The sequence below is a fragment of the Oxyura jamaicensis genome, chromosome 11, assembly GCF_011077185.1.
Source record: "Oxyura jamaicensis isolate SHBP4307 breed ruddy duck chromosome 11, BPBGC_Ojam_1.0, whole genome shotgun sequence".
Classification (NCBI taxonomy): domain Eukaryota; kingdom Metazoa; phylum Chordata; class Aves; order Anseriformes; family Anatidae; genus Oxyura; species Oxyura jamaicensis.
Window position 1 is genome coordinate 17,457,495 of NC_048903.1, and position 26,061 is coordinate 17,483,555.

At 39.6% G+C, this 26,061-nt stretch overlaps 1 protein-coding gene and 1 long non-coding RNA gene across 2 annotated transcripts; both read right to left on the minus strand.

Annotated features, from left to right (window-relative positions):
- Window positions 1-5,459: 5,459 nt before the first annotated feature.
- On the minus strand, window positions 5,460-25,659 carry MLYCD (malonyl-CoA decarboxylase). Its single transcript, XM_035336836.1, has 5 exons — window positions 25,057-25,659; window positions 19,020-19,132; window positions 17,293-17,449; window positions 16,691-16,840; window positions 5,460-7,376 (listed from the first exon to the last, which is right to left on the minus strand). Exons 1-5 carry the CDS (start codon window positions 25,615-25,617, stop codon window positions 6,843-6,845), a joined length of 1,515 nt encoding a protein of 504 aa, XP_035192727.1. The 5' UTR covers window positions 25,618-25,659; the 3' UTR covers window positions 5,460-6,842.
- On the minus strand, window positions 9,514-14,174 carry LOC118172742. The gene is made up of 2 exons (XR_004753844.1): window positions 11,993-14,174; window positions 9,514-11,363 (listed from the first exon to the last, which is right to left on the minus strand). It is a non-coding gene; the product is annotated as an uncharacterized LOC118172742 (long non-coding RNA).
- Window positions 25,660-26,061: the final 402 nt, after the last annotated feature.

The window sequence follows — 26,061 nt, forward strand, 5'->3', positions numbered from 1 at the left end:
TTGAACAACTGTAGTATATTATATGTATATATAAAGCTTTTGATTGCCATTTCTAAAAAAAAGGAATCAGAATACCTTTTATTTCCTCATGATCCTACCAACCCAATGGCTGCCTAGTTTATTGGTTTCAGCAACTAGTTGCGTATGCTGCGTTTCAGAGATTGTCCTTCTTAGTTCTGTCCATAATAAAGAGACAATAAAAAAGGGAAGAGATGGGTATCCATAAATATTATACAGAATACAAAAAGGCAATACCTTTTTCTGTTTCTCAATGTGATGTGAGCTATTGCAGGGAGATAATGCATCCTGCAGTTACTGCAGCTCCAGTCACATGAAAAATTAATGAAACTCCTTTAAAAAATTGCATTTGCAGCATTTATTACAGCCTTGAAAGCATGTAGTTCATGTTTGCATTTGGAAGGATTTCACTGTGAGAAAACAATCAATACATCCAAATCCAACACTTTCCAAGAGAACAAATCTCCCACTGACTTCAACAGTGGCAGAGCTTAAATAAGATCAGCAGATTCCAGCACTTAGCAAGCCAAATTAAAGGGAACTTCGGAGCCTTACCTTAAGAAATCTGCATAGACAGCAAGCATCTGGTGCTGATACCAGGCTTTAACTGGGGTTGATAACCAGAGAAAGCTGGCTAAGATGCCAGCTGCTCTTCCAGCCCTGCGCTTCTGAGGGAATTAGGAGAACTGTAGGAAACTAGCCAAGCTCCAGAGTAGTAGCTAATGGGTGGGCTGGTATCAAGTTTGAAGAAGGCAATGAACAGTGACAACTTTGCGCAAGGTTTGACATGTGTTGTATGAACTACCGTCTGCTGCAAGACTCATCAGGTGGGTAATGGCTTCTGGGCACTGCCGTAACAAACCTGAGCTGAAACCAGAGCCTGGAACCCAATCCCACATTAAGCTCTCATTGGGCTCTCAGCTACAATGTGAGTATATAAGGTTTAATAACTTAATAAATATGAAGGCAGATTACATATTGCTGTATCCACAGCATTCTCCAAGTACTAATTAATGCTGATACAAATTTATTTTAAGAGGAATAAGTATATGTTCATTTTATCATTTATTAGATATTATATGGCAACAAGCAATTTTTTTCTGAAGAATTTCAGATATTCTAAATTAAAAAAAAAAAAAAAAGTCTGACTGCAAAGTACTTTGTATCTGACCTACTTGCAATTTCTCAATTACCTAAATGTAGGCACTTGGCTTGGATGCAACAATATTGGGACGTTTCAGCTTGCCTTATTACCCTGCGTACCATGTATGTAGATGGCTTGATGGAAGTTTCATGGCAGGTGCACGTGGAAAAATATCTGCTGACAGGCACTTGAATAAGTGCAGAAACATGTCTGAACAGGTTTATGGCATAGGATTTCCCTTTAGGTCCATTTATGAGTCCTCTTTCAAAGAGGGGTGCTAAATGGTGAGAAACATCTGCACAACACCCTAGTGGTTGGCTTGCCTGCTTGAGAAACCACTTCTGAGTAGCATTAATAAAGTTTTTTTTCTTTCACCTAATTTTGTCTGTATTTGGAAATGAGTATCTTGGAGACATAACTTTTCTGTTCTATTTAATTTGTTAAAAAATCAAACACTTTTTTTTTTTTTTTTTGTTAATCTTTTGGTAAATGTGATTGCTCCTCATTCCTTATTTTTCTGGAGAAAACAATGCTAAAAATGTGTAACTGCTCCAAGGGTTTCTTTATCAAAGCATTGAAGAATCGGACCACCATTATCTTAGTTCATCAGGTCTACTAAACCTTGGTACTTACTTCCACAAAGACCACAGCTGGCACGTTTTGTAGGCCCTGAAAGTCTGAACTAAACTAAAAGAGTATAAACAAAAAGAGTATAGCGAAATACATAGAAGGTTTATCTGATTCAAGAAACACTTACTGCTTTCTTTAACAGGGCTTTGTGATAGCTCAGCATCTGCAGCTAATCTGAATATCCTCCCTTCAAGTAATATTTTGGCCTCGCGTTACCCTTCCAGGGCACATGCTAGAGCACAGTTCCTGCTAAACTCCACACAAGTTGTACCGATAGAGGCCATACTCCTGTGAGAAGAAAAATGGTGTAAGTTGGTCATAAAACAAGTGTAAGTGACAAAGTAACATCATTTCTATTGATTTGCTTTCAAGAGCAGAATGCAGCTGCGAAACCGCGATGCGCCTAACAGCACAGCAGCTCTCATTGCTTACTGAGGAAGCAAGGCACCAAAACCAGCCTCTGCTTTTTCCTTCTAGACAAATGGCACCACAAGCTGTGACAGAAGTGTCCTGAGAAGGTCAGGGATCCAGGCTGAAGGGCCAGGGTGGTAGGTGAAAGCTACTGGCAAAATGGGCCCTCTTGAGGAGGTGATCACAGGATGTTGTGAGTGCCTGAGCAGGCAAGGCCGTGAGGTAGGTTTATGTGAAGAACGAACAGCACCACACCTTACAGCTTTGGCCTTTTCTTCCCCCTATGGACTGCACTGAGTGGGGCAGCCCAAACACTGTTTACAGCGTTACATCGTGGCCTAAAGTCACATCTATTTCAGCAGTGCTGGTTAAAAACCTGCATTCGATAGCACTGCCTCCTACTAGAGCAGAAACTCGCGTGTTACCCTGGGGGCACAGGCGAATAGCATTAGTGCTGGGAGGGCTGCTGGCACGGTCACACACGGCATTGGTACAAAACTGTAACTTTACCAAACCATTCTCATCTTCTAGTATGTCTCATTTTAGAATCAATAAGTGACAGATTTGAAGCTACTGCTCTTTTATTTTTGACAGTTGTCCCCCCATAAGAGACCCGTGGGTGTTACCTGACAGATATCAATGCCCTTACTGTTAACGGCCTGCTCTTCAAAACCAGAGTAACAATTTTTGCATGTTGAGAGGAAGGAGGGGAAGAAACTGGCCTCCTCTTGTCTTTTTGATCTGTGAAGACACCCTTTGATACAATAAAATCCCTCTCTAATGACATGCTTATTATCCTAAGATGTAGTACAGATGGTGAATATTTATTTTTTCTCTTCAGCATCATTCATGCTAAAATCGCTCTTTAGAAATTGGAAAATCCAAGCACTGCTAGATGCTTAGGAGTCAATGACCAATGAAAGAAAAGTAATAGCAATTAACAGCTGGTGGCTTTTATGAGCACGGATTGTCCCACCTTCACCCTCATCTGATTTTTTTTGCATTTAAAATCATACTGTGAATCCGGTACAGAACTCACGGTAGGAAATTGAGCCTCCCATTGCTAGCTTATCAATAAAACAGATGAAGTGACCTCAGAAAGCAAAACACAATCAATAACCAAAACCATAACAATGGCTGAAGAGGAAATAACTCTGCAGGTGCTAGGGCTCTGATGGAGAACAGATGTTGGATAACAAACGTATCCATACCTAATGGCTCCTGGAAGATGCTGCAGATCCTTGCCTTTAATCTGCTGCTCAGCCCCACATCTCAAGTACGTTACAACAACTCCTAAGAATTTGACTAAACTGAGTTGACTGCTAATACAGGAAGCGACTGGTAAGTCAATTCATGAGAAATGTGGCATATGCATTAAGGTAAGGCAGAAGGGGCAGACTTGTTCACAACATGTCAGCTAAATTACTTTGGTAGGCAGCTATGTAGGCAGTGTGGGAACCATGGGGTACAGGAGTTTATCAGAATTTTAGAGAAACTTCTGTGGATGCTTTGACGTGCCAAAATGACAGTCTCTATCTTCCCAGTTTTAGGAGAGATAGGAAGATACTGACGTGCACATTTCCCTCAAGCCAAAGGCAGGTATAAGCAGTACAGAATAATGTGTTTTCTGCACTGGGTGTAAGCCAGAGGTCTAGGGACATAATTGAAATGGTAACAAAAAGCTAGCAAGCTTTGCTTTTCTTCCTTTTAAGATATTATCAAATCATTGAACTAACTCTCATACATTTGTCTGGGGCTTCAGGTGGAAAAAATTCATTATCCTCTAAGTCCAGCCATTAAGACTATTGCATTGTCTTTTATTTCCATCTGCAATAAGCAGGAGCGCTATTTGAAATGTGGAGAGGTGGATGCACATTTCACTGCCCTCATAACTCCTCCTCCTGTTTCAAAATAACAACAACAAATGCATTTCCAGAACTCTTCCATTTGAAATAAGTAACCTGGTTTCTTCAAATTTGAAGACCTTTAAAAAAGAGAGAGAGAAAGGGTTCTCTTTCTTCATTCCTCTCTGCCAAGAGTACCTTGTACATATTTTTACAAGCAACTAAATTTCAGCTTGAAACCTGAACTGGGAAGTATTTTTCAAAGCTTGGAAACCCAACAAAAGAACGAAGACATCTGACTACTGCTTAGAAGAAAAAGCCAATCCTGTAATACTTCAGTGAAAATTTCTGTACTAATACACTTATGAGCATATGTTCACCCTAAGGTCCCAGATAAAAACCTGATTAGCAAAATGCCCATTCTACTTCAAAAAGTAAGTGTCTAAGTATTTTGTTCAATCACCTGTTCTGATGCTCTAAATTTTAGATAGCTACCTTTTATGAAGTGCTTTAAAAATGTATATGGAGTGTGTATATATATACATGCACACACACGTAACACAGTGTTCTCCCATACGTTCAAGTTCCAGGTCTAAAACTTTCACATCAAACTTCAGATGGAACTTAAAACGATATACTTCAATTTTATAAGCTTCCATATGAACTACTAAAAAGACTATACACACATGTGGCTGTGCAGACTACTTACTATAACTATTGACACAAAAGCAATATTAGATGATCACCCTGACGTTACTTCCTCATGTTGGCCAGGATTGAGGTGTTGTTTTTTTTGAGTTTCTTACTAAAAGTTTCCAATACTCCAACAGTTTTAACCTTAGGCCTTAGTTCCCCAGCTCTCAAAAATACAATGAAGGCAACCTGGAATAGGATAATTAACACTTTTGGTGACCAGCTGCTACATAAAAATGTCTTTATTCTCAAGGGAATAACAGGCAGGGAATATACCCTTTCCTTCAACCATCAGTACTGTGAAATCTACCATGAACACAAGCCAGTTAACCTAGCTTTTCTCTAGTTAGAAGATACTTATAAATAAGCTTCACGTAATGGTTACCAGTCTGGAAGATAGGATTTTTTCTTACTATAACTATATAATTAGTTTTACATTTTTTATAATTTCATTTTAGGAGAAAGGCTAATTTCTCCTAGTGAAGAAATTTACAGCTTTCTTTATTCCTGTTTTCATACAGGAGCAGGGACTCTACCACTTTCAATTCCCCTGTAAAATTATTCTCTCAAAAACAGGAACAAGATTTGACCAGAAAGGGAAGTGGGAATTGTATGACAGCATTAAACTGTGCTAAGATGGTCTTAGATCTCCGGTGATACTATTATCAAGAAAAGCTGTTAAGTAAATCAAGGTACACAAAGAAATACACAACACATAATTTAATGAGAAATCTTACTTTATTGGTTTACACATCACGCCTACCTCTTCATTAAAAAAGCTCTTTATCAAGTCTTTTATTTGAACACTTCCTTCTTACTCATTACATTTTAGCAGACTAAAGTGCAATTATAACATTACGTACCTGCTTCCCTGAGAAGACCTGATTTTCAAGAACATTAATGCAAGGCTTTTTTATGCTCCCAACAAAGCAGATTCAATGAGATTTTTAGTGGGTTTGAGAAAGGAAAACAATAAGATGTTTTGTGTGTTTGATGGAGAAAAAAAGTATTATTGAAATAAAATTGTAGACTACTGTTCTCCTAATGTGTTTCACCCCAAAATTACTTTCATACAGTGCTTCATTCCAGCTGCTTTGGTACTGATCTACTTATGGTAGTGGTGTAACTGAGAAGCACAGCTCTTTTTGAAGCTGTGGGTTAGTGTTATGGTTCCTGGCAGGCAGCTGAGCACTATGCAGCTGGTCACTCACTCTCCCCAGAGTTGTTTTTTTTTTTTTTTTTTAAAAAAAAACCTTTCTTACCCAGAGAGGTAAAAATGTGGGAACTCATGGATTGAGCTAAAGATAGTTTACCAGGTAAAGCAAAAGACACAAGCAAAGCAAACCAAGGAATTCATACACTGATTCCCATCAGCAGGCAGGAGTCCAGCCATGTCCAGGAAAGCAGGGCTCCTTGCGTGTAAAGGTTTCTTGGGAAGACTAATGTCATCGCTCTGAACATCGCTTCCTCTTCCTCCTTTACCCCAGCTTTTACTGCTGGGCATGCAGCCATATGGCATGGAATAGCCCTCTGGACATGCTGGGGCTCCTGTCCTGGCTGTGTCCCCTCCCAGTTCCTTGTGCATCTGCAGCCTCCTCACTGGCTTTGCAGCACGAGGAGCAGAAAAGCCTTGACTTTAGGTAGGCATTGTTCTGCAACAACTAAAACCATCAGTGTGTTATCACCACTATTTTCATCAAAAATCCAAGGCACCTGATCATATGAGCCTCTGTGAAGAACATGAACTCTATCCCTACCAAAAGCACAACATTAATACAGGTTTATCAGCAGAATAATGGTATTGCTCTAGTATTTCCCATACAAGTTATCATTGTCTTGAAATTGAGAATTTAGTCACCCTTTAATGCACACCTCCAATTCATTTGTATGTGACAGATGTCTAGAACTCAGTGACTCAAGCACAACAAATCAGATTTTGAATATATGACAATGTAAATAAAACAAGTGATAATTTAAATAATTTTGCATCCTGCTGTGCTGACTAAATTTTCTTTATAAGGGATATTCTCATGTAAATATGGACACTGTAAATTTTAAAGCTCTTCATAGGTGAGGATACCTGTTCCTAGTTCTTTTAGTACTTAGAGCTTGCTATTTTGCTGGAACTGAGACACGAAGGAAAGAACCTGCTCTGAGGCTTTAATGTGTTTTGTCCCCAGATATGCCGCACTGTTAGTGGCTGTATCCTCTAAGAAATACCGGTAGTTTACCATCATGCCACAAGAAGCTGCAATGCCCCGAGGGCTCGTGTCTCCCATCCAGTTTATCCGCCACAACTCAGCGCCATTCTGAAGATGAAAATTTGCTACCGGATTAAGAGCATAGCCACGATGTTTCTCTCCATACAAATACCAGGCACACAATCTCATAAGTGGCGAATGCAGTGCTTTGACTAATTTTTCTGATTTCACCCATTCACTGTTAGTTAAGAGGTTTTTTAGAGTTTCAGTAGTAGAGTCCTCCGTGATCTCAGAGATTTCTTGGCGTTCCGATTCTGTAAGAAGTTCACTTCTTCCCAGTTCTTTTGTTTGTGAAGAGAGGAGACCAAGAAGCCATTTTGTGAATCCAGGGATAGGCGACAGAGAAGAAAAAGCTTTTATCTGAGGAAGGTCTTTCTACAGACAAAAGGGGAAAAAAAACTCATGAGTTCTGTCATGACTCACAATTAGAAGTTTGAGTAAAGATGAAGGATTCTGAGAATTAACTGATACACATAGACCAAAGGGGGGTGGGGGAATCTATCACACTGACAGTAACAGGTAAGTGACTAAAAAGCATTTGGAGTGCTAAGAAAATTTTAACGCTGACTGAATTACAGTCCGCACACGCCATCTATTTAAAAGTGCTTATACAGTACTTACCAAGCCTTTGTTCTGGCTTATCCTTTTATAGGCAGAAATAAATAAATGCAATCACATGCTATAAGGATGTTATTCAGAGGAAAAAGATTTAAAAACAATTAAATCAACATAAAAGTTTTCAAAACCTTTTAAATAATTTACTTTTTATGTTCAACTAATGAAGACGGTTCATAATTCCAGTCCATGAGGAAATCAGTAGAGCAATTACTTTTTCTTGTTGTTTTGGAGGGTTTTTGTTTTTTGTTGTTGTTTTTTAGGAAATAACTATTTCCTGAAGTAATGGAAGAGGTTCTTGAGACACGCCAGCTCCCTTCCATGCTATTCACTCTATGTTAGTTTTGACGCACAATAGCAAAGAATAGAGAAGGTTGTTCAACTCACTCTTACTTGGTTTTAATAAAACTGACACCAAAAGCCAACCCTATTCAAGGAGCAGGGGGACCAGGAACTGAGGTAAGCTGCTGATGAGGTGGAACAACCACTGTGTTTTAATTACTGTTCATAAAGGAGGCAGTGGTAAGAAGAGACATTTATCAGCATTACAGAAGCATCTTCATGTCAACGGGAAATTGTCTTTAAATGACTACAAACTGCATTTTGTTCTACTTTAAGCATTTCCCAGATAACCATTAAAAAGTCATCATCGCTTAGATGCTATCTTACGCTAGCAAATGTTAATGGCATGCATGCTGCTACAGTGCCTGAATTGCACCTGCGCTGCTGCAGCCTCAGGTACCGCTGTGCTCCGCACACCGCTGCTGTCTGCGGTCTGTTTTGTGAGGACAGAGAAGCCAGGGAAAGCAGATGTGCCCTTTTTCCATTACAAGTTGCAGCACTAAGCCATGCAACATTCCTAATAGCTTCAATAATTGCAATAATACTTGGCTGGTTATTTACAGCATCTTTTTTCCCCTTCCACATGGAGCTTCCCAAATAGCGTACTGCTATTCTGGTGGCTTCCAGTGCCATGATACAGCCAGTCATCTCAGACCTACCATCTCCTCAGTTTTGTGAGTTACGACTGCATAAAGTGACTAACCTCACCACCTCCCCTCATCAGAAGTTCATTAAATAGTACACAGATCCATAAGGCAAAGAATTCTTTGGGGACCAGACACGAACAAGATCAGGAGACAGAAGTTACAAAGAAACATCCCATTTCATCTCCTTGGAGAACTGGATAAAGCAAAAAGCAAATTTAATAAAATACTCATTTCTATATCACATGGAATGAAACAAGCGTTTCTATAATCAGAGGGCCCAGGAGATGCTGTCTGGGTCATTTTCCCAACAACTAGATCTACTACACTCAGAGTGCAATATTACTGAGGCGTTGATCTCCTCTGACTTTTTCAAGTCTCCACTCAAGGACACTGTAATATTTTATTTTAAGAGTCATTCTGAAGCATGTGTTTGTAGCAAGATTCGTGCAGTACAACTACAAGGTTTCACTGCATTTGGATTTTATAAAAGAAAAAGCATTCTTTGAAAACTGATGGAAAGAGATGTCTCTGGAAGGTAATTTCTGGTGATATCTTAGCATCTCTTTCCACAATTTGAGAATATGGCATTTATAAAAAAAACAGTTTATTAAGGTTGTGCTCTTTCTTACTGCAAATCACGGCCTTGTAAGACATGAATATGGCAAATATGTTTTAATTTAAAAAAGTGTTCCTTGGAGTAGACAGTTCAAAATTTTTAGGAAAGTTTCCCCTCTCCTTTTGAAAAAAGGAGCAATGACCGTGGTAAACTAGAAAATACCTTTATATATCTGAAAATGAAAAAGTTGTTAGAGGCTATGTTTCTCTAGGTAGGAATTCAAGGAATACAGGATGTACTTCTTTTTGACCCAAAGACGGGATTATATTTCTTAAATATATTTTTTGAAATTCTGATTACATTATTTCATCCTATAATAAGTAGTGCCTTTGAGAACACATTGCTTAGGTTTTTCATGCGTTCTTCACAGATGTTTGGGGTTGAAACCTGAGAGAGGAAGATGGAAGGTACTGTTGAAATTTGGGAAGCTGAAATTATTCTTTTAGGTTAAAAGGAAAAACTGATTGGACCGAGAGAAAATGCTGCTTACCAGAAAGTGGAATCTTTAAGTCTTCTGCACCACCTCTATGAAAGCACAGTATTTGAAAATACTGCTTTGGTACTGAACCAAACAAACTAATGGCTCTTCATACAACATTCCCTGTGCTTACGTAGGGTAAGGACCTCATCTCCCAGTTTGCAGAGGTGAGAGGGTAACACACCATCCACTATGACAAAACAAGTGGATAATTTCTTCCCATACCTGTGTCTTAATACTAGCCACTGCAAGGTTCCTAATTAAGTACTGCCATTTTGCTTCTTTATGATGTTGACTGCTCTTTATTTATCATTCACTTCCAGGAGTGCCTTGCTCACCAAGCCCAACCCAAAAATATTTATCGGGAAGTTGGTAGCTCCTGCTCTATTAATAAATATAAAAATTATTTATTTAACTTCTTAGATAAGACAGATAAGACATAGGAAAGTGACCCCATTTTGAAGCTACAGTACAGACTATTACATATCTGATAAATTCTTGAGTGTAGGAGCTTATCTTAGCCGGCCACTTCTTGTAAAAATAAAATAGATGCAGTGAAGTGTGCACATTTATGTTGTTGCTAAATTGATGTGCTAGTTTGTAAGACTATTGGTGGAGATCCATTAATGTTTATTTTCTTGTCAGAAATCCACACACCGTTAAGAAGCAGCTGCTCATTTTGTTTTGGAGGGGATTTTTCGTTTTGACCGTCTTTTCGTTTTGGGGCTTTTTTTTTTTAAATTGAAGAAGCGTGCAGATTTCTCCTATTATCTAAAACTCATCTGAAACTGTCTTGCACTCTGAAAGCTGTAGTCCAAGGTCACATTCTTCATCAATGAAAGCAGAGCCTGTTTTGGAAATCATAATCTCCCCAGGTCACCTAGATCAAATTAAGGTAGCAATTATCAACAGTCCAACCAGAAAGCTCAAATCTGCCACCAATTGTTAAGCATTCTATTGAGTCACATAGTAGCTATCAGTTTTCTCCCCCAAATGCTACAGGCTGTAAAATTCTAAGCAGTTTTCTCAAAGGCTCCACCAGTTATCTGTGTCTGTCATCTGCAGACTGAATTGCTATGATGTACCTTCTGCAGAGCTGCAGACCACTTAGATTGGCTATAAACACATTCTGAATTAAATGTCTGCCTAATGAGAAATCTCTGTCTACTCTTTTGCCAGCACCTATCAGCTTGCTAGAAAGGCATCTGCCTGTTTGTTTTCTAGCACCCCCTTTTTTTTTTCTTTAAACCAGTTTTCTGAGATTGTTTAAGAATCCATTTCATTTCCAGGAGCAACAAAAGCTTAAATATAAGAAATAGAAGAGATTTATGCTGTCTGCTCCCTGCTTTGTATAGCCAGGAATGAACACGTAGCCTACTCTCAGATCTCTTCTAGGCAGAACTGGGACTGAAGTAGCATCAGTGGATGAATGGATTCATCCCACTGCTTGCCCCAGAATTATCCAAAAAGCAAATACTTAGACAACAACAGAAGTGTGTTTACAAAACGCTTTAAATTATTTGTGTAGCAAACTTTCAAAACAACTACCCAAAAAAACCACCAAAAACTCTATCTAGAGCAGCACGCTGCCACCCAGGATTTCCTCTGTACATGATACAAGCTCCTTCCCCGAGGCCCTGTCCTGCTCCCTGTTATATCCCCCCCTTTTACCCAATTACATTACAATACCTGTGGCAAATGCCAAATCGTAATGGCTATACTGAGATTCAACCTACTGTGCACATATAAAGCGATGAAACCAAGGACCCATTTCTGTGACTCAACTTCACATGTCCTCCAGCTGCTCAAGTTAGTGCAAGACTCAAAGTGGGGGGGCATTGACTCCTGTGCAGAACCTCAGACTATCTGTGCTTAACACCGAGGGTTGTAATCCTCACCAGAGCCTCTACTGCTGCATTTTCCTAATGGTCCTAATAAAAAAATATTTGCAAGAAATTTTCATGAGGCAAGCTGTGACAGACAGTCTTTGAAGGTGAGCAGTGCTACCCTATATACGTTAGCAGTCTATATAACTGGTTCAGAAGAATTAGCAAGACTTCTAAAACTTCAGGTCTAAATTGCCTGTTAATGAGATTTTCTTTTAAGGAATCTGGTACTAACTGAATTTATAGACATAACTTTATAGTGTAGAGACCGTCTAGTCGTCTAGTTCAATGTTTCAGTACAATTTTCAAAGGTCTTCCCAAATAAAGGCTTCACTGGGGAGGGAGAAAGAATGGCTATTAGCATGTTTTTAATTTAGTGCACGTCTTTTTCTGATCTAGTGATACACCTTCGTGACATGCCTGATTCAGAGCTTTTCGTATGAGGAATGACAGCTGAGAATTCAGTTTTGAGGTTACAAAGACAAGTGGAAGTGTCAGAGCAGGTTAAGCTAAGGCAAAGTCATATAAAGGATTTTTACATGAGTGTAAAAAAAAGTTTTAGAAGTTTGCAGTGTCTTGGGAAAGTCTGAATCAAGTAACATTCTGCAGATCAAACGGGTACACAAAAGTTAATTCAAACAAATAGTAGGTTACAAAAGTGTATTAAGCATCAACTGCTCATGTACGATGAACAACAAAATCCTCAAGTCCTTCAAATGCTCTCTGCCAAGTATTTTTTAATCAGTTAATTTAAAGACAGGCTCACCATACGTAACCTGCAACACCTGAACATTTAGCAGTGCTCTAAGGAGAGATTTGTTTATTGCAAAGCAATGCAAAGGTTATAGAAAGAAAATATTTTCCTACCAGAGACCTTATCTATTTTTTAGAAAGGCAGCTGCAAGCTTAATGAGATGTAATTTCTGATACTAACAAGTTGGGTTTTTTTTGCTGAGACTACATTGTTTCAGCTGCTGTCACCAAGTCAACTCAGCACTACTGTTATATCATTCGTGCCTTCTCAAGTAAGTGACTATTATGCTGCTGCAAAGAATTATGTTCAATCTTAACACACGCAACCTTGGAAAGTCCTTTACTTGGACCTGACCAGAGAGAAAGAGTGCACATGCATGCAATTTAATGCACTGAAGTGGGACTTTCAGAGAAGGGTAAAACATGCTGCCAAGAGTAGTGCTGATCACGTGCCCTGCCTTTGCCTTGAACCTAACTGCAGTGTAAGTATTTCACAATGTATGTATTTTGAAGCAGAAATGCACACAACTTCTCTCCTCTGAACAATGAAGTCCACCAAGGCAAGAGTCACCACATTTACAACGAAAGCTGAATGAGTAGGCATCACAGAAGTACATTAAATAATCCCTCACCCCAAACACCAGTAACAACAGCATGATGTCTTAGAGTCACTTCACAGATGGGAAATAGGTAGTGGGAAATGGTTCTTGCAGATTTCAAGACAAGAAATTCAAGAACTATGCTCTAGAATGAAGAGGAAGAAAGGAAGAATTGGGAAAATAGAAAATATCAAAGAACTGAAAAAAATTAGAGAACCATATCCGTCATGGATACACAGTCCTGATTATCCTTCCTCTCTCTAGCTCTGTTCAGCCCTACAATGTTGCCCCAAGACAACAAGGGATGGTGTAGAGGAGATACGTGGAGGTTGTTACAGATGTAAAACAGCCCTCAACTTGGCCTTTCATTGAAATCACTGTACACTTCCAACATATTGGGGCTTTAAACCCTTCTTAACTCACAGATTATAGAACCAAAATAATGACACTTCCATGTGCTTGCAAACTTCAAGCAGTTTGAAGAACTTTTCACTCCAGACCTCACAAAAATTATACAGCTTGCCATCTACCTACAAGGGGTCCTTTGCTGTCCAAGCTTGTCATAAAATACTACGAAATATGAAGACTTCTGGAAAAAGGCATGAAATGTGTTGTAACTTTAGACTTCCGTATACACTCTCTCCATATCAATTCAGCAAAGAAACAGATCTGCAGTGGATGTGAGGTGAAGCTATCTATCTGTTCTCTGTACCTCAAAGTAAGCTAAATCCACGCTTCGATTCTGAATCAGAAATGTGCCGAAGAGTCAGGGAAAAAAAAAGTCTTTTCTTGTGCTATGTTCCATCATTACTATTATTAAGAACAGCCATAGTAACTAGATGGGCTTTTGATTTTGTGAGACCAGTAAGAGTGTATGTCTGGTCAAAAAAAAAAAATTTAATCAATTATCTCAAACTACAAGGTGCAGGTTAAAATAACACTATATGAAGTTACTCGGAAGGCAAAGTGACTGATGAGTGTCACACTTTTAATTCACAATGCAGAACAAAACTTGGATTTACAGTAATACCTTATTTTGACTGTTGCTATTTAAAAAAAGTGACTGGTATCTGGCCAAATAAGCCTAATAATGTGTATATGAAGATGGATCTCATCGCTGTGGGATTTAAAATATTAACTCACCTTCTGCATCTGAATTCCTACATATAAATAAGCGTTCCTTTGCACTTCCAATTACATACACGTCTTACAAGCTGTTAAAGGCCACAACAAATTACTGATTCGCCGCCCCCCCCCCCCCAAGGTTAATGTCAAAACTACTATTTTACTATTTTCTTCACTTATTACACAGAATGTTGTTTATGAAATGTGGCTTATTTTATGCGTAAAAAAAAAAATCAGTGGAAGAAAAGGGCTGGAGATGCAAAGTGAATGGGGATAATGTACATAAAAATTCATAAGGTCCATGTAGTATAAATATGTTTGATAATAAACAATAAACACTACATAGAAAATTTATTATAACATGAATCTTATGTTAAGCAAGAAGATTAAAAAATACTTAAGTCTTTATCTTTCAGATGTACTTCCATCTAAAAAGGGATAGCCCCTCCCTATGCTGATTGAAAATTCTACTGTTATATAGTTCAAAAAAAACATGAAAACTGGGGGGAAATATTCTTACACACTCCCTCCTAAACATCAGTTTGACCATTACCACAGTTTCACCCTTCTGAAGGCCATCGGTGGATAGCCAAGTGTATTGGGTGAGGTAATAATGGCCAGAGGTGACTTACTGTCCAGATGCGAAGTCTGAAAGGCCATTAATATCTTTAGAAGTAAGACAAGATTGGGAGGATGAAATTCAACTTTAAAAGGTCTGACCTAAAGGGAAAAATGTGACCTGTAAATAAAAACTGGTTTTGGCAGATTATTAAAGCCTAAGTCAAATTGTACAATCAGATCTGGCCTCCTGAAATACTGGCCTGCGTTCCCCTCCATAAATTTTCACCTGCACTCAGCCTGATCACTTCAGGTTGACTGAAGGATGAAGAGTATCTGGCCTTGTTCTGAAAAGATGAGATTAAGATTTCTAGCAACACACAACCAACCGTCAGTTCTTGTACACCCAGCTAGAATAAACTATATCCATGCAGCACATAATAGCTTTGGGAATAGGAATGAGAAATAAGAGCACAGGTAATGACAGTTGTTCCTGAATCACGAGAACAGCCTGATCCAGTTCTTAAACTTATCTCAACCATACTGTTTTCTATTCATTACGTATTTGACAAACAATGAAGGAGGACTGCATTTTACAGTGCTGAAATGTAGAAACTTTTGTCTTAATTACGAATAAGAAACGAATTCTTCTGTTAGACAAATCAAATTTCAGAACTTGGATCTATGTTATCAAAGCATGGTTTGTCCATTTTCCTCTGTAACCCACTCATAATTCTTCCAGTGTTGTAAGCAATTTAGCGATGGACAAATACATTGTCAATGGGGTTATTTTACGAGAGCAACTCAATTATCCAAAAATTATTTTTCAGATGTGAAAGTAGATAACTGCATGAATTTATTCCAATTTCCCCTCAGTCAAGATCAGACAGATGGCACAGTCTAATTATACCTGGACTATTGCACTTTAGACAATTAATTTAAAAGCCATTTTGAAAGCAAGAAGCAACAAAATTCAGCCAAAATATCCATTAAAAAAAAAACAACTTCAGGGCAGCCAGCTATGATTCAGTACTTGACTAATCAATCATTTTGTAGTAGTAGAAATTTGGTGCATCCAATTTTGAGTTATTTTTGTAAATAGAACTGAAGTTTTAAATCATGGACAATTTTCCAAGCATCATTACTAATCCACAAGTTAGAACAATGAATACAAACACAGGCATTGACCATTACTTTGAAGTGGTATCCTTGTTAATAATTTAATACTTAAAGACTTAAATTAAATAATATACTTAAAACTGAAATCTGTCCCACAACACTCTGTATAAATGAATTTTCATTCTTTTCTCCTGTCACTTGGAAGAAGGCTCTAAAAGAACTAGTCCTAAAACCACAAAGAATAACCCTACAGCATGCCACGATACTGTATGAATTCATAGGTTTTCATAAAGGAACTGATTCCTGTAACTTTCAAGTGTTGAAGACATCTTCCTATATTTTAAGTGTCTGAGCAAAGAGTTTTTTTTTTAAATTAAACTTTTTTTTTTTTTACCAGGCAAACGTGAACATTATGTGTAACTAGCAGCAATTCAGTGTAACAAACAGGAAAAATAATTCATTTACGTAATGAAGTATTACTGCTACTGGAGCAGCCATTAGATTTCAAACAAACAATTAAGTACACTGAAAAGAGAAGATGTTGATCAAGGCCCTGTTAACACATGCTGAACAGGAGGGCTCCCATTTAGCATGTGTTAACAATACCACAACCGCTCAACTGTGGGAAATAGTGAATCTAATAATATACATGTCAAACTAAAGCTAGAGATACGTTCAACAGAAAAGTACTAATTTGACTTTTAAGCACCTATCCAACTGGAACACATGCATGTTCCAAGTATCTACACTACCTACCTCTGGCTGATATCAACCAATCGCAGAAAATGTTCTTCCAACTCTCTCCACATTTTCAAAAGCTGATCTGGTAAGAAGCTGAAAATGCAGCAGACCAGGCAGTTCCTCACATTGATAAACGTGAGGAAATGGAAACTAACACAGCAATGTAAGGGGAGCACATTGGCAAAATGTTAAATTACGTGCCACACCCACCTGCAGCTCCTTTACGACCCGTTTGATGAGGTGATGGCCAAGTTCTACACCTTGCAGTCCTTGCTGAGCCAAACTGATTGAGTAGAAAATTGCTGTTGTGATTTTGTCTGCATCTTCTGTTTCTAAAGATTCCACATCTTTTACTATGGACTGGAAAACGAGAATGAAGACAAAAAAAATAGTTGTAGTTATTACTCTAATTATGGTGAGGGGACTCTTCTTTTTAACTTTCAAATGCCTTAACACATTTTCCCACTGTTTTATTCATTATTCTCTGTGAAAAACAACAAAAATCTAATCAAAAAGTATTAAGAAGAGCTACTTATCCATTAGGAAGTGCAGGAAATAACTGTAATGGGGTTTAAAATTTTCAGAAGCAATTGTAACTGCTTTGAAGTTTTAATCTCATTTACTGTTGTTTCTTAATTTATTTCTTATCTTACTCCTCTTGCGATTGAAGAAAGCACCAAAATTTTCCTGAGTATCCCTGTCATTTTTAAAAGGAAAACCAACTCTCTCAACTCTAAAGAATGAAAGAAAACCAAGGCATACATTGTAATTTGAGCACTTTGCTGCGTACTGAATATTATCAGTGACTGTACCTGGACGCTGCTGGAGATATCACTGGTTAATGCAACATGCAAGACTATCAGTGGTTCTCCTGGGATTGCACAGTGAGAAAAAAAGTAGCATCTTCTATATGGCCCAACTCGGCGCTTCAAATCAACCCAGTTTCTAACAGGATGCACAGCTTCAGAACTCAATGAGGGGAAAAGAAAAAAAGAGTGTTTTTTTTTTATTATTTATTTATAAACAAAGGTCAGCTGCCAATCCTACAAGCTCAGTACTTTTCCCCACTGATATCAGCAACAAAATTCTCAGACCAAAGAAGGAGAACTAGGCTGCAATTCAAAAAAGTAAAATCCATCACCATGTTGTGACAAGTCAACTGTTAAAGCCTACTGCATACCAATACTCTCTAGTTTTTGGGATATGCTCATTGAGAGATTCCATTTGCAACTTCTATTTGGTGTAGGATACCTGATTCAAATGTCATTTGAATCAGGTCATTGAATGAGTCATTGAATGAGTGTGAACACACTTCTAAGGAATTAGCTTTCCCAAACTACAGAGATGATCATCCTTGTAGGATACTTCAAAATTTTCACCTAAAGAGTTAGAAAATGATTTCCAGTAATAATATTGTCTAGTATACAACTTTAGAAGTTCAGCTTGATGCTTATCTTAGAGCATTTCTGCTCTTCTACTTCAACCTATTCTAAAAAGTATTTGCCACTAATACACCACCCATATAGTGTCACTTGCTTTTAGAAGTACTCAGATATTACTGCAGGGTGTTTTGTAAATTGTTATTTTGAAGATTTATGTAGTGTACTGGGCAGATACAAGAATGCAACATCTTTTACTTCAATAGGTTTTAGTAAGCTAGCCAAATGCTTTAATAGATCTTGACAAACAATATATATACCTAGATGAAATTAATTTTCTACTAGCACTCCCACAGCCACACCTTCAAACAATCACTCAAAACATTCTTTTCTCTACTGTATTTGAAAGTCTAGTACGTTTGCCAAAATACCCTGAAGATTAAGTGACATATTACCAATTCCTTTTATATGGAAAAATCAGCTTGTATAAGACCTATTTTGTTTGCCTTATCAACATTTAAGTCACATACTTCCAGAAATCTCTTTAGAGATTTTTATTTTTTTTTAAGATTTTAATATGATGAAATGTCATACGATATAACTTTCATTCAATCATCTCCAACTTCATCGCTACAATTTTGAGTATTAGACAGAAGGTTAAGGATAAACGCTGTAGGTCTGCCTTGGCAGGGGGGTTGGACCCAATGATCTGGAGGTCCTTTCCAACCCCTACAATTCAGTTATTCTGTGTGAATGCTTGTTAAAGAAAAAAACAAAACAAAAAACAGGTGCTCTCTTCACGTAGAGTTTACAACCAGTTCTGCACACCTCACCAGTTCCAACCAGGGAACCAACTCTGGGAGCGTGGTAGAGAGAGTAACTGAGAAGGATGAAAGGAAATTCATTTACCAGAAAAGAGCTGTCTACACATGCAGCATGTAGGCTGAAAGATCACAGTGTGGGACAACAGTCCCCCTTCACTGTTTAATTCAATCTTTGTAAGTGTGCTCATAAGTGCATTAAATGCAACTACTCCTCAATTATACTTTGCCTATGGCAAAGTATTGAAGAAGCAGTTATCTTGAAAATAGTGGATCTCTACAGTTAGATGTGTTTCATCACCACTTCACTCATGAGTCTTTGGAATTTTTAGCACTTACTCGCTAATTTTCTGGAGCACTTCACAAGGTGATTGCCACGTGACCCGTTCCAGATTTAGGAATCCTGTTGAAAACCACTCTGAAAGCATGTTCTTCAGAACACCACTCATTTCCTGCACAAAGAAGGATGGACATATTTGCTAAGTAAGCTAGGTATAGCATACAAATACAAGTAAAAACAACCTTAATTACTTCAAACTACAGCCTTGGGAAGTTCGAGGAAAACAATGCATCTACTTGATGAAAGGCCTAACAGCTCAGCTTTTCTCACACAGGACTAACACAATGACTGTTTACAGACAGAATGAATTTACCATCAGTAGTAAACTGCAGACAGGAAAATGGAAGATAACGCAAAACAACGTAGATAAAAGGCAATAAATGCTAGCGTTTTAGTAGTCTTGAGGATAAAGCAGCAGTTGCACAGGTGCTCAGATGCATTAATTTAAATATCATGAAACAAGTCTTAGGAAAATTGATTAAAATAAGGATTTTAAATTCAAGAAGTATTTCTACCTCTGAATCTCTTTCAAGGAGTTCATGCCGTAGGAAGATTACTGCGCTAGATCCAACAGCACTGCAGCTGCACATGCCCACCCACTCAGGATAATGAAACAGAAAACTGCATACCGCTGACCACTATGTACCTAAAACCATGGGTTTTACAGAATTTTTCTTTTAACGTCTATATAAACGTGAAAATTTTTGAGGAAGAAAAGCAAAAGGAACAGCATTAAGACTACAGAATCAAAAATCACAACAGACTTGACACAGTGTGATACTGAATTAAAGCCAACTCTAATACCAAATACTTTCAAAAGCATTCATCATAATAATGAATTTTATATTCTGTACTAATTTCCTCCTGCCTACATTATTAAAGACTTTCTGTCTAAAATTCTTTATGTGAGTTTAGAAAGTATTCTTGAACTCAACACAGCATGAATATTCCTTATAGAGATTCTAAAGCTTATTTTTCTTTCTTATTTTTGCTTCGCATACAGGACACAGTGTGATACCAGCACCACCTTACCAGCAGCCTGGGCAGAACTGTAGGCTTACCTGAAACTAACTTAATAAATTAATTCTTTGTTGGTCTTGCTCAATAGAGTTGTCTTTAAGTTGTAAAATAGACTAGCATGATGTGCCAAAAGTCTTCTGTCAAGCTATACTTCCACCTGTGCTTGTATCACAAGGCAATATATGCTAATAGATTAATTAAATAATAGTAATAATAATAATAATAAAAAAACCGTTCTTGCTTTTCTTTTGAAAGCTTTGAAGACTTTCAAAAATAACCGTAAATCACATTGGTCAAATACCCCTTGGTGTAGTGACCACCTCCACATATTTCAGGATTGTTGGTGACTTTTGGTTGGTTTTTTTTTGGCCAGGGTACAACATAAGCCAGAAAAAGTTAACTACAGTTGTAAGAGCTGGGGTCAAACCATCAGATTCCTGTGGCTCTCCCAGCATCCATCTGCTTTTTGGAGAAGCAGCAGCACTTCCAGCTGCAGGCAAGCAGCTAGGAGGGAAAGCTGCTTATGGCTGCGCTCCCACCACTCATTTTGAGCACACTGCTCCCGTCTACTGGCACTACCACGGCTCAGATGGCAACGAGTGGCTTGGAAGGAGGCCAGTTATACTATGGGGAGACCGGTACAAGTGGAAAAGGCCGGAATCTGATGCATTTTGCTGCTTTGAAGTGGGTACAGGTTTAGCAAGGGCGCTCCATATGATGGACATAAAGTTGCCCAGCTGAACTGGAAGTTGCTTTCCAAGATGCAGAACATATGATTGAGCTGCTTTAGGTCCAAGGTACGCTGGTATAAAAGCCAGTCTGAGCTGTTTTTGCACTGACACGCTTTGAGGAAATAGTGTTTAATATTCACACCACAGTAGTGGGTAATCCTTGTTTAAATAGGCCTTTCAAAACACGAAGTAAGAACTAAGACCACCTAAGAAATATCTTGGACTGGGCAAAACCAAAAAAATATATATATATAAAGCATTCTATAGTTTCCCTCCAGCATCATGAAGATCCATTTAATTTTATTTCCAGATTTCGTTTTCAATGCAGATACAAACACACAAGTTATAAAACTCTTGCTGCAAGTTTACTTTTATGTATGTTAGAATTTAAACGAAATCTACAGTAACTGAACAGCTAAAGATGCCTTTTGATAGGTAAATACCAAACACTTTCTTTTTTTCAAGGAAAAACTTTTAACTTTTGGTTGTTTCTCTAGATAAGGGCTGCTCAGATCTTTAAAAGAAACTGACTGCTTCAATATTTGGAGTGAACACTGGTGCCCTTGTCAAGGAGACTACAGTTACTTCAAGTCAATACAATTGTGTGAAATACATACATAGAAATACATCCTCCTGTGGACATACGTAGGTACGTCCAGAAATATCTCCTCTCCCCAGATAGTCATGTTCAGCCTAGGTACCAAAAAAATCTCCTCAAAAGTACAATTTCTCCACAAATATTTTAAACCATTTTCCCTGATTATATGTAGCATTCAAACCTTTGAGACACTTAAGAAAAATAGTAATTCAAGAAAATATGTAACTTTAGATCCTCATTATGTATGAGTGGCTCCTATGAGGGGGGGAAAAAAAATATCAAAACAACTATGAGCTTCTTCCTGTTTTCTAGTAGACAAATATGAGAACCACAGTATTGCATATACGCCTTAACTACTGCTTAATTATGGAACCAGGCTTATTTATAAAAATTCTTTTTCCATTATTTCTTACCAGCAACTTGAATTTTCAACTGACTTTTTCCTAAATCATATAGAAAGATGAAGAAAACTCTAAATGCAATAGATCATTGTTTGCTACCAAGATTAACGTTATGAATTCTTCACCAGAGTCTATATTTCAAATGCCAAAACTGAGAAAGCAGGCAAAACATAAAAAACACCTCCCGGTAGGAAAGAGCCGGGACAGAAAAAGAAGTAACGTAGCTGGGAGCGTTCTGCACTGAAATAGGGAGCGCTACACTCATACAAGAGGGTTTCAACAAGTTTCATGCTGAGTGTTCTAAGGGGAAGTCATCAGAAAATTAACTCATGTATCAAGATACCTGAAAAGGTGCACAGCCTTTGGTGGAAGGCAGGTTAACACATAAAAAGATCAGGAGAGAGAAAGGGAAAAATTCCAAACAGCATCATGAAAAAGAATTGTGCCCAGCTACACTGTAATTTAACTTTTCAAAGAATGCCTTCTGACACTACTGCTTTTTGGAAATTGTCATTGAAACATTATCCATAAGGCCTATGATAGTAACAATGGAGCCATGTGTTTAACAGAAAAGAAAACCCACCTCTGGGACATTTTATGATTTTTTTTTTCTTTTCAATACATCTTCTATGTATTTTCGGTGGACTCCTTAAAAAAGAGGCTGCACAGCTTTAAAAAAATCAGTTTACTGCTATTTTTTGCCATCTGATTATCAACAACTCATCACCTTTTAAACATCCACAGGAAGACACTGACTATGTCAACAACTTGTCACTGGAAGTACCAATAATTTTTTCCATCTTGCTCTAGGTGATGGTTTTGCCGTATAATAATGAACTTAAATATGACCCGAACCTTGCTTATAGCACATACCTTTTCTTTGCGCAGCCTGCCACTTTAAGCATTTCCAACGCATTGTTCAGAGTTTATGTCAAGGATCTATGAAGTTCTTCCCGTAAGGCAGTCACCATTCTTCTCAGTTTCTTATAAATGAGCCCTTCTAACCCGATTTGCCTTACACTGGATCCTGACATGTAAGACACAGATTTTTTCTATGACTTCTGATTTTATGGACACTGCTAATACAGTTCAGTGACCTCCGTGCTCTGAGCCTTTCACAACTCTAATAATGAGACACAATTTGGAGAGCAGAGGAGCGATGCACATATCACACAGTACATAAAATCACAGTGAGTTAAGCAAACGTATTTCTTCACTTAAGTTTCGTTGATGTTTAAGGTAAAAAGTGATTTATGAAATAGACAGCTGAAAGCTTTATGAAGGTGTCTATACTCGGGAGTAACTAAAAGACAGCACTGCAGCGGTTTGCAGAGCTTCATCTATTGTGTTAATGATTCAAGAACAATGACATTAATGGAGAAACAATCATCAGGTATTTTGCATCTTCTTCGTCTAAAAATATATTTTAAGAAATTTAGATTGACAAAAGTTCATCATATGTAACGATGATACTGAAGGATTTACTATCCATCCTCAATTCCTGAGCTTCTCTATCTTTTTTTCTCATCTCTTTCTTGTAGTTAGGGAATCCAGTCAAGAGCCACTCTAGAACTGTCCACTAAAACTAAAAGATCACAAGATACATCTTGTATCATGAGAATCCTTCTCTACTCAAGACTTAAATCCTTTGTTAAATAAAAAAAAAAAAAAAACAGCAACAATCCCCACTTCAAAAATCAATAGCCTGAATATTGTGCCGTATTGGTTTCTCTGTTCTTGACATTTAACCTCAGAACGGGTAATGCTGTAACTCACACCTATGTCTTGAGTTGTCCAAATAAATACTCACGCCTTCACACAACCTCTTGATAACCCACTTGAGCTGACCACCTGCTAGTAACCAGCTCCATTGCAGTGACAGTCAAAACTTCCCGTGGGCTGGATACTCCCTTAATAGCCTCTAGTTATTCCAATGGTTGCTTGCAATAGAAGCAAATAGATTTTAAAGGCCGAGCGAGACATTTGATTCAGAAGGAAGGCCTAACTCTTCCCAGACAACCCAGCAAGAAGAGCAGAGAAACACATAGCTTAACATCTGGGTTGTCGCGGAAAACAGATTAGACTAACATAAATGAAACTCCAAACTGAAAAGAAGCATTATCTGGAGTAAATTATCAGAGCCAAAACGGTCACAAACAAAGAGAACAAGGCAAACCAGTTCTAGCTTAAGCTTTCCTGGCTATGCGTTCCTTACCACCACCTCTCACTTTAGCCTGTATTACATTTGAAAAGTAAATCTTACCAACAAGTGCAAAAAAAAACTGCAAGCGCAGTCATATGACACCACCAAACCTTTCAAAAATGCTTTGAGAAGAACCCTTTTATTGAAGCTTCAGTTTTGCAGACGCTATTCTCCTACTTTGCAATGGGTTTAGCGTGTTTCTGACGTAACGTATTATTTGCTGCACAGGCGTTCATATGTTATACACATTTCTATTTTGCTAATTCTGCAAATTCAGCCTGGTTTTACCAGGCTGATCCAACTGGATGCTGAATCTTACCAATTCTGTTACTACTTCAGTCACGTGTTAATCACGTTTCATTCATACCTCTTTTTCCAGCAAAATTAGGAACTCACCACTGACATCAAAAACATCCTATTGTTGTCAAACTTAACTTGGATCTAAACATAGACAAATTTTAGCAAGTACACGTGGCCAACTCATTGTCGTTCTTCCAGAAAGAACCTTCATTGCCTTCACAAAGTCCTGTCGCTGCTGGCTGCTACACTGTTCCTTCTTCCATGCTCACGACACCTCGCTGCATTATATCATCACGGTAGATGTTCCACCTCACTCGTTTTCTACACAGTACTGAACCGACCGTGACAAAACTTCTTTCTCCCGTTGATATTCTTCACCATTAGCACGGCACTGCTGCTATGTCACTTGCGGCCCTATACCAGGCTCAGAAGTCCCATCACTTCTGCGGTAAATGTCTGGTGCACCATGACACTGCCTGGCAGTTTTAACATCAGCCACACTGTGTCACACTGGGGCAGTGTGGCCCTTGCTCCAGTGCCCTAATGCTAGCCCACAGTAGCTCACAGCCAGATTCCCACTGGAGAGGCCATTACTTCACACCACCAGCCGCTCCCTTCCTTCCAGGCTGAGCTGTGTGAGCAAAGTCAGTTCCTGCTGGTGCCACGGCCTACGGGAAGCAGCTTTGCTTTGTTACACAGTGAATTGGGATCACAGGACGCCCCACACCACATCCCCTCAAGCCTCCCCCGACTCATTTTGGGGACCCCAGGCCCAGCCCTCACCTTGACGTGAGGCCCATCCACCGCCTTTGCCGCCAGCCCCTCCACCAGGTCGCCCCTCAGCTCCACCAGGAAGCGTAGCCCGCCCTCGAGGCGCCCCAGGTGCTGGAAGAGCGCCCGGTAGCGGGGGGTCAGGTAATAGCGGAGCCGGTCCTCGGCCTGCAGCAGGGCCCCCTGCTCCCTCTCCTGCTCCCGAGCCTGCAGCACCTTGGCACTGAACTCCGCCACCCGGCCGTGATCGGCGCCGAAGTCGCGGGCCAGGCAGCCGAGCAGCTCGGCCCTGGGCGACCCGGCCTCCAGGCCGCGGTAGTACAGCACGAACTCCGCGCTGCGCCGCTCGGCCGGAGGCGGCGCCTTCTCCTTGGTCTCGTAGGGCGGCAGCAGGGGCACGGAGCGGCGCAGCACCTCCTCCATGCTTGCACCGCCACGCTCGGAAACGGAGCCTGCCGAGGACTGGCCCCGCCACGGCCCGGCCGCCCTCAAAACCCCACGGAGGCTCCGCGGCACCGCCCAGGGGCCGAGGCGGGGCCCGAGGCGGCTTAGCTGGCGCCGCAGTCCGCGCATCGCCGCTCCCCGCACGGCCGCCGCGGGGCCAGGCCGCGGCACCGCCCACGGAGCTGCGTCGGGCGCGCTGATTGGCTGGCGTCGCAGGCCCCGCCAATCGGAGACGAGAAGGAGAAGGGCAGGAGAGTGTGGAAGGGGGTGGAGGGGGCTGCAGCCGCCATTTTGAGAGTGGCGCGCAGGCGAGCGGTGTTCCTCTTTTAGGGGTGTTCCGTGGCTCGCCTTCATATCGTAGAAAACATTTCTCTCCCTCCTTTCTTCAGTGAAAGGGTGGTGAGGCACTGTTACAGGTTGCCCAGAGGATGTGGCTGCCCCATCCCTTCCCCATCCAAGGCCAGGCTGGACAGGGCCTTGGCCGACCTGATCCAGTGGGTGGCGTCCCTGCCTATGGCAGGGGTTGGAGTTGAGAGGATCTTTGAGGTCCGTTCCAACCGAAGCCATTCTAGG

Excerpts from the sequence above, each read along its gene's own strand:
- MLYCD (XM_035336836.1), bottom strand. The coding sequence starts at position 25,617 with ATGCGCGGACTGCGGCGCCAGCTAAGCCGCCTCGGGCCCCGCCTCGGC. Across the intron at positions 19,133-25,056 it reads TGGATGGGCCTCACGTCAAG|GAAATGAGTGGTGTTCTGAA; the intron begins GTGAGGGCTGGG and ends TTCTTTGTGCAG. Across the intron at positions 17,450-19,019 it reads GTGCTCCAGAAAATTAGCGA|TTCTGAAGCTGTGCATCCTG; the intron begins GTAAGTGCTAAA and ends CCCCTCATTGAG.